Genomic DNA, 13,610 nt, shown 5'->3' with positions numbered 1-13,610 from the left:
TCTCATCACATTTGGATTATCACAATTCCCTTTTTATATGTCTGAATAAAGCTGATTTGTCTTGTCTTCAGACTGTTCCAAAATTCAACTACCAGGCTTTTAACATGTTCATACCAAATGGAACCACACCTCCCCAATTTTACACTCTCTACATTGGATATCAGTAAAATTTAGGATCCAGTTCCAAATTTTGCTTCTCACTTATTTAAATTACTCTGCATGGTCAGGATCTGCAATATATCACAAACCTCTTTAAGCACTACACCTCAGGCTGTGCTTTGGGATTTGCTCAACTAATTCTCCTTTCGGTTCCTTGTACCACACTAAAGACCTGTGGGGGTCGGACATTCCAGTCCAGTGCTCCAAGGTTATGGAACAGTTTTCCACTGACAATAAGATCAGTAGAATCTATTGAATTAAGTGTCAACCTAAATGTCAATCTAAGATGCATCTCAAGAAAAATAATCTGGACCAATATCTAACCTGCCTTTTTTTAAGTACAATTCTAGAAAAGACTGTCATTACGCAGCTAAATGATTACATGAATAAACATTCTACTCTTGATATGTTTCAGTCAGGTTTTAGAACAAATCACAATACAGAGTAGTAAGTGACTTGCGGGTTGATGCGAACAGAGGTCATATATCTGTTTTCATTCTCTTAGAATTGAGTGTAGCATTTGACACCATTGACCACGGAATTCTTAACAAATTGCCTTAGTCAATGGTGGGCCTCTCCAGAAATGTCTTAAATTGGTTTCAGTCCTACTTAAAAGGTAGAAAATTCTTTGTTAGTTGTATTGATTATACTTCGGAGACTCATGATATTTTATATGGTTTACCACAAGGATCTATTCTGGGTCTACTGCTCTTTTCTATATGCTTCCATTAGGTCAGAGTACCTCAAAGCACAAGCTGAGCTATGCAGATGATGCACAGCTTTATTTATCGATAGCGCCTGATGACCCTGACACTCTTGGCTCTCCGATCCTGTGTCTTACTCATATTTCCGAACAAATGAGCAGTAACTTTCTCAGACTAAACAAGGCGAAAACAGAAATCTTAGTTATTGGCAAAAACTAATATAGTGAGGGTAGTAGAAATAAACTTGATCCCTAAGGCCTAAAAGTCAAGTTGGAGGTAAAGAATTTAAGGCTAACTATTGACTCTGACCTAAATTTTAAATCACACATTAATAAGATTACTAGGACTGCATTTTTTCACTTAAGGAATATACCTGAAGTTAGACCTCTTATAACTTTACAAGATGCTGAAAAATTAGTTTGTGCTTTTGTTCTCAGTCGACTAGATTACTGTAATGCACTTCTTACAGGACTACCTAAGAAATACATCAATTGGTTGCAATCCATATTACTAACCGAGAATGCTACACCGGATGATGGGCGCAGGCACATCCGGCCATGGGCCGTAGCTGCAAAAAGACGTACTGCGCAGGCGCAAAAAGAGTCCGCGAGAGTCGGCTGAGGAGCCGAGAAAGGCGGACAAAAGAGGGCGAGAGAGGCGGATGAGGGTCCGCGAGAGGCGCAGGCGCAAAAAGAGTCCGCGAGAGTCGGAGAAAGGCGGACAAAAGAGGGCGACAAAGGCGGATGAGGGGCCGCGAGAGGCGGACAAGACCACAGAAAAAAGGAGTGAGCACATACAAAAAGGAGTCACAGAAATGAGTCGCAACAAGCACCAAAAAAAGGAAAAGGCACATAAAAAAGTAGTCAAACGCGGGCAAAGCACGAAACACATTGCACACGAAACTAAACACACCAAAAAAAAAGAACAGACGAGCGCACAACGGCAAGGCACGACCACACCCCCCCCCCCCCCCACCCTACAGGCACGGGACGGGACACACACCAAGAGGGGGATTCAACAAGCCCATGGAAGACAAAAAAAAAAGAACACAAAACCACCCCACAGACCCTACAAGCAAGGGACGGGACACACACAAAGAGGGGGATTCAAACAAGACACAGGAACACAAAAAGAAAGAAGACGCTCGCGCAACAACAATCCCCCCCACACATCCATAACAAGTGACACCCAAAGCCACATATTCTAAAGTGAACGTCGACACCTTCACACTAGGCGGCATAGGTGTCGGCATAGGTGTCAGCATAGGTGGATGTCCTTTCAATAAAGCACTATTAACCGTTCAACTGCAGAAAAGGATACATATTAACAGTGAGTGCGATCCTCCTTATTACTTATCCATATTTCGCATGCTGAGAAAGAAACAAGTCATGAATACATGGTCACGGGTACAAAATGATTCGGAAAGGATAACAGGAACAAACACACGAACACGAAAGAAACAAGAAAATAGACGGCGGCGCATAAAACGCTCTTCTGAAACACCGGGAGAAAAAATGTCTCGGATCAAAAAACGCAAAGCACAAGTGACACCGTTACAGAGACGTGCCCAAATGGACAGACACAATGAACGTAGACGCATTCAGCGCGCGTGTCAAAGTGCTGCATCGAAAGAAGCACGATTTCAAACCGAAAGAGCTCGCGTATCAGACATACAAAAAAGGGAGCGAAAAGACAGAATAAATGAACGGAGACGTGTACAACGCGCAAATGAACTGACAGAAAAAAAAAAAGCAAGACGCGAAAAGCACAAAGCTCAAATGACTGACATACAAAAACGGACAAGGCTCGATACAAACAATGCACGGCGTAGACTGAAACGGACTTTGCGCAAAGCGGAGGCGAATAAAAAAAAAGAAAAAAATAGCGCGTCACAAATAATGGACATGCCACAAAAAGGCAATCAAACGCAAAAAGCGAAACATGCCCGTCGCGGACATCAACGCCACACACCTGTTAAACGCTTACGCAAAATGGCTGAAAACGCCTTCAATAAGGAATCCACTATTGAGGAAAATTCATTGGGATTAATGAATGTCATTTGCAATCATTGTCATTCACTTAACTTCACAGAAGAAACAACTGGCAATACAAATAATGAATTTACACGTTGTTGTCAAAAAGGTCAGATTAGACTGCCTCCTTTACATTCATATCCTGAATATCTAAAGAAGCTTCTAACTAACGATGTGCCTGAAAGTAAAAACTTTATGAACTGCATTAGATCCTACAATAGTTCATTTGCTTTTGCATCTACCGGAGTACATATCAGGCCACCAAAAGGCAATTGCCCATACTGCTTTCGCATATGTGGACAAATATTGCATCGCATTGGAACAGTGCACCCTGAAACAAATCAACAACGCAAATATGCACAAATCTACATCCTAGATCCACATGACGCAATCTATCAACGCATGAACCTTCCTGAAAACAAACAATGCACAGAGCTTATAATGAGAAACGTCACTCATGTCATAAACAATCACCCATTAGCTAAGTCTATAAAAATGCTACATGAAGTTAAAAAGGAGGCAAATACAAAAGCAAATGCAGAAGGTATAGCGGCAACTACAATTGCTTTGCTCTTGATAAAGGACAAAGAACAAGATCCAAGACGATACAATCTGCCCGTCGTTAATGAAGTGGCAATTGTCTTTCAAAGTAAAGATGGTGAGCCTCCATTTCACAGAGATATTGTTCTACATTTACGTCCTAATAAAAACAACACACCTACATTCCGAGAGACACAGATCTTTCTAAGCTCTGACAAAGTTGACTCTGATGACGACAATGAACATATAAATTTCCCCTTAGAATATTTGAACACTATTAACCCAGCCGGATTACCACAACACAACCTTGCCCTTAAAAACGGAACAATAATCATGCTATTAAGAAACCTTAACACAAAACAGGGTTTATGCAATGGCACACGGTTAGTCGTCACCACCATGACACGCAATGTTATTCAAGCAACAGTTCTTACAGGATCACATGCTAACAATACTGTTCTCATTCCTAGAATTGACCTTACAAGTTCTGACCTAGAATTACCTTTTACATTGAAACGGCGACAGTTCCCCATTAAATCTGCAGTTGCCATGACCATCAACAAATCACAAGGACAAACCATGGACAAGGTTGGCATCTACCTCTCTGAACCCATTTTTGGACATGGACAACTTTATGTTGCCTTCTCACGTGATCGACGTTCATCTGACGTTAGAGTTAAAATTATAAATGATCCATGCCAAGGAAGACTCATTCAAGGACAAGACACCATCTTTACTACTAATGTTGTATACAAAGAAATATTCCAATAAAACATTCATATATGCCAGACACTCTATTTGTTATTTCTATGCGCATCATCCAAAGCTGCACACTATTCTATATCTAATTCATACATCTCATTCTTTGTCATGTCCCAACGCCAGGGGTTGGCGAGCGAAGCGAGCAGGGGGCGGAGCCCCCTAGTTAGTGCAGAATGTAGCAGCGAGAATCTTAACTAAAAAAGGAAAATCTGCGCACATTTCACCAGTTCTAGTGCCATTACATTGATTACCCGTGTCATTTAGAATTGACTTTAAAATACTACTAGTGGTTTACAAAGCCTTAAATAATTTCACCCTGTCCTATATTTTGGAATTTTTGTCCTCTTATACTCCAAGTCATAACCTCAGATCTTCAAATGAAGGTCTGCTGATAATTCCAAGAGCCAATCTGAAAAGAAGTGGTAAGCTGTTATACACCCAAAATGTGTAATATTGTACTAATAGAAATTCGCTAGGCTAATACTGTAGAACAATTTTAAAAACTGCTAAAGACTCATTAGTTTAAAATGGCTTTATTGTAGCTACATTTTAGTTGTATCCCTATTAGTCTATATGGGCACTGAATTATCATTTTCCACTGGGTTTTGCAATTCTGTACTAATCTGTACTATTCTCTGCTGTCTTTTCTGATTCTTCTGTGGTGGCGAACTGCAACACCCCCACCTGATCAAGGTACCATGCTGCCCCCAGTGTTTATAGACTGAATGGCTGGTGTCCCAGATATCCAGATCATCAAATTTTTCCAAGTGACGCCTGCAAACCATGAGAACTGATTTACAGTAGAATATCTGTGTTTGGTAGAATGCCCAAGGGGGCTGGGTGGTCTTTTAGTCTTGGAACTCCTGCAAATTTTGCTTTTTTCTTCACCCTAAGTGGAGTGATTTTTTGCTTTTTTGCCCTCCAGCGCATCTAACTTTACCCTTTTCTTTGTTACATACTGTATAATATTATTGCCTAATCTTGTTTATGTTTTATGTTGACGTCCTTTGTATTTCATCTTGTAAAGCCCTTTGAGCTACCATGCTTGCATGCAAATGTGCTATATAAATAAATTCTGTTGTTATCTATCTGTCTCTGGATGACTTTTATGTTGTCCTTGTATTGTATGTTTTTATATTTAATTTTATTCTGTTTTATTATTCAGTGCTTTGCGACTTTTGTCTGTAATATGCTCTTTATAAATACATTTTTTCGTTACTCACAAACCTCACTGGGCCAGTGGTGAATCTCCATTTGACCTAATATGAATGAGAGATGGGAGGAAATATCTGCAGACATAAGAAGGCACAGGTTCCACGCAAATAGAGACAGCAACAAATAGAATTCTGGAGCTGGGAAGTGGAAGTGGTGTGTTTTCGTTTTAGTCTTATAAATACGCTACAGGTATTATCAAAGCAGAACACAGTGGCTAGCTCAGCTATCTCACACAGCTGTAGATTCCTGGGTTTCAATCCTAGGCCAATCACTGTCTATGAACAGTTCACATGTTTTCTTCAGGTGTGTACCGTATATACTCACATATAAGTCGGGGTTTTGAAACCCGAAAAATCGACTTATACGCCTATTCAAAAATACGACACAAAAAAATTTTTTTTTACATCTTCTTGTCTCCTCCAATCTCGCACCAGTTTCTCAGACACATCGAATTTTGTTACAGCAGTGGAGTTACCAATTTCTTTCGCCACTTCAATGACTTAATTTAAAACCAACTTCATATTTTCTTCTGATCGAACGCTCCATCGTAGATAAGGGATGCTCTTACGATAAAGTGTATGAGGGTGTGAGATACAAAAAACACAAAACAGTGCAAACGTTGCTTCAGAATTGTTTGGTATTACCTTGTGGTCACATAGGCACAATACATAGAAAAAAAGTCAGTGTGCTCTGTGGTTATTCTCTCAGCATTTCATAATTTCTTGGACCAAATAGCGTGAGTTTTTCGCATTCTACTTATACGACCGACATTATAAAATACGGGAAATTATATGGTAAAATCAAGCCCCAACTTATCTGCGGGAGAACTTAAACGCAAGTATATACGGTATGTGTTTTTCTCAAGGATTTCCAAAAGTCATGCATGTGGACCAACCACTGCAAACTGGCTTTATGTGGTTGAATCATTTGGTGCCACGTCAAAGATTGTTTGATACTGCCTGAATAGACAAATCTTGAATTATGTAGAGCTGGACTTGAGCAGTCAAATAGGTCAGTGAATGTTGTATTTTCTTGTACTTTATAGGTTCCAGATGATTGTCAGGCAGAGAAAGAAAGGCTGCAATCTCAAGTGAGAACTCTCGAAGACAAAATTCTAAAGCAACAAGCTGAAATTGACCAGATCCGAAGAGATAAGGCAAATCAGATACCTGGAGCAGAAACCACTGACAGCTTCATTGATCTTGGAGGCAGAGCACAGTTTACAGGTTGGAATGTCAACTTTCAAGCAGAAAAAATGTACTTTGACAAAGTGGTGAAAAATTAAAGAAAAATATCTGTACACATACTGTTTGGGAGAATGAGTAGAATTTGTGTCTTCTTAGTTAAACCCTGAATTATATAAGCTAAAGGATTTAACGTACAGCAAGTTTAGTTTGAACATTCCAATTTTTTGCAATTTGGTTATGACTAAAAATAGTTCAACAAAAGTTAACCTGACAGAAAACAAACATTTACATAAAACATTCCAACTCATATTTACTGGACTAGATATTAATATTTAGATTAGAATGAGAAAAACTAATAAAAAAAGAAGTCCCAAATGGGCATACAATATACCCCACTCCTAACTAGTGAACTGATGTGAAAGATAGCTACTAGCACATTTTAAGATAGTTCTGAATTTATCAACATCATTGCATCCCTTGAGAAAGTTAAATTCCCAGGAATTTCTGTTTTGGCTTCTAAGGAGAGCTCAGTTTGAAATGTCAGCAGGAATCAAAATACATTCCAGACTATAGATGTGAAAAACATAGAATGTTTCCAATTAAAAACAGCAGTTTAGTATTACTAGTTTTCTTTACTAAATTGTGAATTTTCATGGTTGTTTCTGATTATAGAAGTAAAGACATGAGCACATGTGAATTTCCCAGTATTTTCGTTCAGTGTATTTAACCATTACAGGGGCAATGAAAAAGATTTTTAAAAATGTTAACTCTCTATCAATACTAAACAACTTTTAGCTATTTGTTTTTAAATGTGAGTGGCAGAGGTGAACATTCAATGTCATACCTTAATACATAGATACTGAATTTCTAGCCTAGTGTTCTTGTTAGATCCCCTCCACCCAACTTCTTGTTCATCTTGAACCAGTGTTGAGTTTCCACTACTTGTTTGTCTGTTTTTGGGGGCAAGCATTATTAACATTGGCTTTAATAGATTGCTTTATGAGGTTATTTTCTGGAACACATTCTATGGTTTCTGGGCTGCTTCTCAAAGCAAAAAGTTTTAATTCAAAAATATCTAATTTGCATAAAAAACATGTTGCAAAGGCCCCCCGTTATTCCTTTGCTTTATCATATACTAGGGGGCTCCGCCCCCTGCTCGCTTCGCTCGCCAACCCCTGGCGTTGGGACATGACAAAGAGTGAGATGTATGAATTAGATATAGAATAGTGTGCAGCTTTGGATGATGCGCATAGAAATAACAAATAGAGTGTTTGGCATATATTAATGTTTTATTGGAATGTGCTCCATGATGTCAGCATCCCGATTAATGTAGTCCAGCAGCGATTTGTATTTATCGGCTCTAATTGAAGGCTGGTTGTTTTTTATCCACTGCAGATCATTTGATTCCGCTCGAACATAAACGTCAACGATGTATTGTTGAGTCAGCTTTCCTGCATTGAGTAATGGATTAAAGTCGTCCCTTACTGAGAGTGTGTAGGAGAAATATTCTTTCATGGATACACGTGATCGTCTCTGTGCCTGCTGTTTTTTAATTCTTGAAATTGTAGCACTCCATCCTTCCTGTCCAGTTGGAAATAATATGGGGTATGTTAAAGTATTAAGAAGCGGAAAGCAAATGTCTATGCGTTGGAATGTAGGTGTGTTGTTCTTATCAGGACGTAAATGTAGAACAATATCTCTGTGAAATGGAGGCTCACCATCTTTACTTTGAAAGACAATTGCCACTTCATTAACGACGGGCAGATTGTATCGTCTTGGATCTTGTTCTTTGTCCTTTATCAAGACCAAAGCAATTGTAGTTGCCGCTATAACTTCTGCATTTGCTTTTGTATTTGCCTCCTTTTCAACATCATGTAGCATTTTTATAGACTTAGCTAATGGGTGATTGTTTATGACATGAGTGACGTTTCTCATTATAGGCTCCGTGCATTGTTTGTTTTCAGGAAGGTTCATGCGTTGATATCTAGGATGTAGATTTGTGCATATTTGCGTTGTTGATTTGTTTCAGGGTGCACTGTTCCAATGCGATGCAATATTTGTCCACATATGCGAAAGCAGTATGGGCCATTGCCTTTTGGTGGCCTGATATGTACTCTGCTAGATGCAAAAGCAAATGAACTATTGTAGGATGTAATGCAGTTCATAAAGTTTTTACTTTCAGGCATATCGTTAGTTAGAAGCCTCTTTAGATATTCAGGATATGAATGTAAAGGAGGCAGTCTAATCTGACCTTTTTGATAACAACGTGTAAATTCATAATTTGTATTGCCAGTTGTTTCTTCTGGCGTAAGCGTTTAACAGGTGTGTGGTCTTGATGTCCACGACGGGCATGTTTGTCCATTATTTGTGACGCGCTATTTTTTTCTTTTTTTTTCTTCGCCTCCGCTTTGCGCAAAGTCCGTTTCAGTCTACGCCGTGCATTGTTTGTATCGAGCCTTGTCCGTTTTTGTATGTCGGTCATTTGAGCTTTGTGCTTTTCGCGTCTTGCTTTTTTTTTTCTGTCAGTTCATTTGCGCGTTGTACACGTCTCCGTCCATTTGGTCCATTTCTCAGCATGCGAAATATGAATAAGTAATAAGGAGGATCGCACTCACTGTCAATATGTATCCTTTTCTGCAGTTGAACGGTTAATATTGCTTTACTGAAAGGACATCCACCTATGCTGACACCTATGCCGACACCTATGCTGCCTATTGTGAAGGTGTTGACGTTCACTTTAGAATATGTGGCTTTGGGTGTCACTTCTTATGGATGTGTGGTTTTTTGTATGTCGGTCATTTGAGCTTTGTGCTTTTCGCGTCTTGCTTTTTTTTTTTCTGTCAGTTCATTTGCGCTTTGCACACGTCTCCGTTCATTTATTCTGTCTCTTCGCTCCCTTTTTTGTATGTCTGATACGCGAGCTCTTTCGGTTTGAAATCGTGCTTCTTTCGATGCAGCACTTTGACACGCGAATCGTTTTGTACCCGTGACCGTGTATTCATGACTTGTTTCTTTCTCAGCATGCGAAATATGGATAAGTAATAAGGAGGATCGCACTCACTGTTAATATGTATCCTTTTCTGCAGTTGAACGGTTAATAGTGCTTTATTGAAAGGACATCCACCTATGCTGACACCTATGCCGACACCTATGCTGCCTATTGTGAAGGTGTTGACGTTCACTTTAGAATATGTGGCTTTGGGTGTCACTTCTTATGGATGTGTGGGGGGGATTCTTGTTGCGCGAGTGTCTTCTTTCTTTTTGTGTTCCTGTGTCTTGTTTGAATCCCCCTCTTTGTGTGTGTCCCATCCCTTGCTTGTAGGGTCTTTGGGGTGGTTTTGTGTTCTTTTTTTTGTCTTCCATGGGCTTGATGAATCCCCCTCTTGGTGTGTGTCTCGTCCCGTCCCGTCCCGTCCAGTGCCTGTAGGGTGGGGGGGTGTGGTCATGCCCTGCTGTTGTGCGCTCGTCTATTCTTTTTTTTTGGTGTGTTTAGTTTCGTGTGCAATGTGTTTCGTGCTTTGCCCGCGTTTGACTACTCTTTTATGTGCCTTTTCCTTTTTTTGGTGCTTGTTGCGCCTCATTTCTGTGACTACTTTTTGTATGTGCTCACTCCTATTTTCTGTGGTCTTGTCCGCCTCTCGCGGCCCCTCATCCGCCTTTGTCGCCCTCTTTTGTCCGCCTTTCTCCGACTCTCGCGGACTCTTTTTGCGCCTGCGCCTCTCGCGGCCCCTCATCCGCCTCTCTCACCCTCTTTTGTCCGCCTTTCTCGGCTCCTCAGCCGACTCTCGCGGACTCTTTTTGCGCCTGCGCAGTACGTCTTTTTGCAGCTACGGCCCATTGCCGGATGTGCCTGCGTCCATCATCCGGTTTAGCATTCTCGGTTAGTAATATGGATAATAATAGTTACCCATTTCATGCAGCTTTAATAAGATGGTGCTCGCTGTCCCTTATTTTTGCAGGGTACATTATTTTTTTTCTGGGTGTAGCTGGTTTTATGACCATCCATCCATCCATCCTCTTCCACTTATCCAAGATCGGGTTGCGGGGGCAGCAGCTTGAGCAGAGATGCCCAGACTTCCCTCTCCCCGGCCACTTCTTCTAGCTCTCCCGGTGGAATCCTGAGGCCTTCCCAGGCCAGCCGAGAGACATAGTCCCTCCAGTGTGTCCTGGGTCTTCCCCGGGGCCTCCTCCCGGTTGGACGTGCCCGGAACACCTCACCAGGGAGGCGTCCAGGAGGCATCCTGATTAGATGCCCGAACCACCTCATCTAACTCCTCTCGATGCGGAGGAGCAGCGGCTCTACTCTGAGTCCCTCCCGGATGACTGAGCTTCTGACCCTATATTTAAGGAAAGCCCAGACACCTTGCGGAGGAAACTCATTTCAGCCGTATTCGCGATCTCGTTCTTTCGGTCACTACCCACAGCTCATGGTTTTATGACTTTTTTCAAAATCCCTTGTGGATAACTTGTCTTAAACAATCAGGTAGCAATGGTCAAGAGGGCAAGCACTGTAAACTTCAAATTTTGATACTCCTGATTCAGATTCTGTCATCCTTCTCCAATTTTTTTTCAGAGCTGATGATTTGAAGCCCACTGGATCACTGGGGGGTGGGTATTTACTAAGTAACACTTGTCAAGCTAAGTGACTGCATTAAATACTGAGATCCTTTTGCACATTGTGACGTGTGAGTCCCTGTCTTGCTCCCCAAAACATGAGGCTGAGTCTCAGTACTTTAGCAAAACCAACTTTATTCAGCTTGAAACAGGAACAGCATGGTTATTTATTGTAGCGAGAGTTACCACTCTCCTAAACATAGTGACAGCAATAAGGTAGTGTCGTGGCCAGGTTAGTGGCCAAGTATTACTGTCCCCTGCATTTATAATGTTCCTTCCATCACCCATCGATGACAGGCACTCATAGAACAAACAAGGTCGGCTCGGATTTCCTTTTGCTGCAAGCCACTACAGCGCTGGGAGCCAACTGATAGGCTGTCTTCCACAGACACGGTAATTGTGCTTCGGGACGCTCTTCGTTGTGTCTTCCTGTTTGGGGGGGAGTCCCAAAAGAGTTTAGAAACCTCACAATATATTGTAATAAATAGAAAATAAATAGGCTTCCATTCCAGTTTTTATTGACTACTAGCTAAAATACCTGGCATTGCCGGAGTGTATTTGTAGAATGGATTAAGGGAAGAAGGTAAAGATTTATGTATTTTTTTTGTATGTTGACCCTGTTGTTATTGCTGGCTGTCCCATCCTTTATTAACACTGCTTCTCTATCAAGGAATCTACTCTTGTGAGTTGAGAATTTGTTCTTTTTGGGTCCAATTAGATTCCAGAATTGCAGCAACTCCTTGCCTGGTTGTATCCATGAATGTTGTCATGTCCTTTAAGTTGAAGGTGGGCAGTTTATAGTGCTTAAATCATGGAGAAAATCAGATAAAGCAGGACTTAAATGACAACTCTTTGATTCTTCTTTGTGTTGAGCTGCAGTTCCACTCTCAATTATGCCTCACCGAACACTCCCTTGCAAAAGCGCATAATATTTATTTTTATATTACAATAGATAGAAGTAGTACGTGGTATTTTGAGAATGTGTTCTTTTCAGGTCTAACTGGATTCCAGAATTGTGGTAACTCCTTGCCTAGATGTAACTATGAATAATGTCAAGTCTGACTCATCCTTTTAGCTCAGGATGGACGGTTTGTACAGTAGTGCTTAAATCATGAAGAAAAGGTGACAAAGCAGGAGTTAAACAACCACCCTTTGATTCTCCATTGTGTTGTGATTCACTTCCACTTTTAATCAAGCCTCACCAAACACTCCCCTTGCAAAAGCTCACGATACTTCTTCGTATATTACAATAGATAGAAGCAGCCTGCGGCATTGCCCGAGTAAGTAATGTTAAGCTCTTGTCATTTTGTCTGCTAGTCTGGCTTTAGTCTGTTCAGATGCTTCACTTTCTCTAAGCCAGCAGGAGACACTGGTGTGCAAACTGTAGCACACAGGAAAAAAAAAAACTACCGGGACCCTCACTGTCAAAATGTTGGGTTCTAAAGTAGTCTCTGTCTTGTCTGTAGGGTCATAAAGAGCAACTATTCAAAATCTGGTCCAGTTCAGTCAAAGGCTGAAGGATTGTATAGGTAGCATACAGAAAGACGGACATCCTATTTTTTAGATAGATAGATAGATAGATAGATAGATAGATAGATAGATAGATAGATAGATAGATAGATAGATAGATAGATAGATAGCAGCATGGTGGTGCAGCGGTAGCGATGCTGACTCGCTGTAAGGAGACCTGGGTTCGCTTCCCAGGTCCTCCCTGCATGGAGTTTGCATGTTCTCCCCGTGTCTGCATGGGTTTCCTCCGGGTGCTCCGGTTTCCTCCCACAGTCTAAAGACATGCAGGTTAGGTGGACTGGCAATTCTAAATTGTCCCTAGTGTGTGCTTGGTGTGTGTGTGTGTCCTGTGGTGGGTTGGCGCCCTGCCCAGGATTGGTTCCTGCCTTGTGCCCTGTGTTGACTGGGATTGGCTCCAGCAGACCCCCATGACCCTGTAGTTAGGATTCAGCGGGTTGGAAAATAGATAGATAGATAGATAGATAGATAGATAGATAGATAGATAGATAGATAGATAGATAGATAGATAGATAGATAGATTTATTTAAATTCTGATATTGTCTTTGTGAAAAATGTACAAAAGTATAAAGTACAGGCTGGGACTCTGTAGCTAAGCTGTTAAAATGAACTGTCACCCACACACTTCTTGGATCCAAAATCTGCACACCTCCATCCAAGAGCGACGTTTTGGGGGTGGCAAGTGGGGCGACCACCCTAGGCCCCGCGCATAAGGGGGCTCCGCTTTTGAGGTCTGCATGTCCCGTTTGAGCGGATTTGTGAAGTTATATTCTTCAGTTATATTTTGATAAAGTCCGCATGTTATCTTGCAGAAATTTAGATGAATACTGTAATGAGAAAATCCGGTGTATGAATAGAAGTTTATACAC

General features: G+C 41.1%; 1 protein-coding gene across 1 annotated transcript in view; it reads left to right on the top strand.

Moving 5' to 3' along the window:
• Positions 1–13,610, top strand: part of fgl1 (fibrinogen-like 1) — a 100,921-nt gene that overhangs the window by 17,633 nt on the left and 69,678 nt on the right. The window contains exon 3 of the mRNA XM_028802079.2: positions 6,459–6,639. Coding sequence (XP_028657912.1) covers positions 6,459–6,639 — 181 coding nt within the window. The remainder of the gene's footprint in view (positions 1–6,458; positions 6,640–13,610) is intronic.

This window comes from Erpetoichthys calabaricus, chromosome 5, assembly GCF_900747795.2.
Source record: "Erpetoichthys calabaricus chromosome 5, fErpCal1.3, whole genome shotgun sequence".
NCBI lineage: Eukaryota > Metazoa > Chordata > Cladistia > Polypteriformes > Polypteridae > Erpetoichthys > Erpetoichthys calabaricus.
The sequence above is the reverse complement of the archived record's forward strand: the minus strand, read 5'-3'. Positions and strand labels throughout refer to the sequence as shown.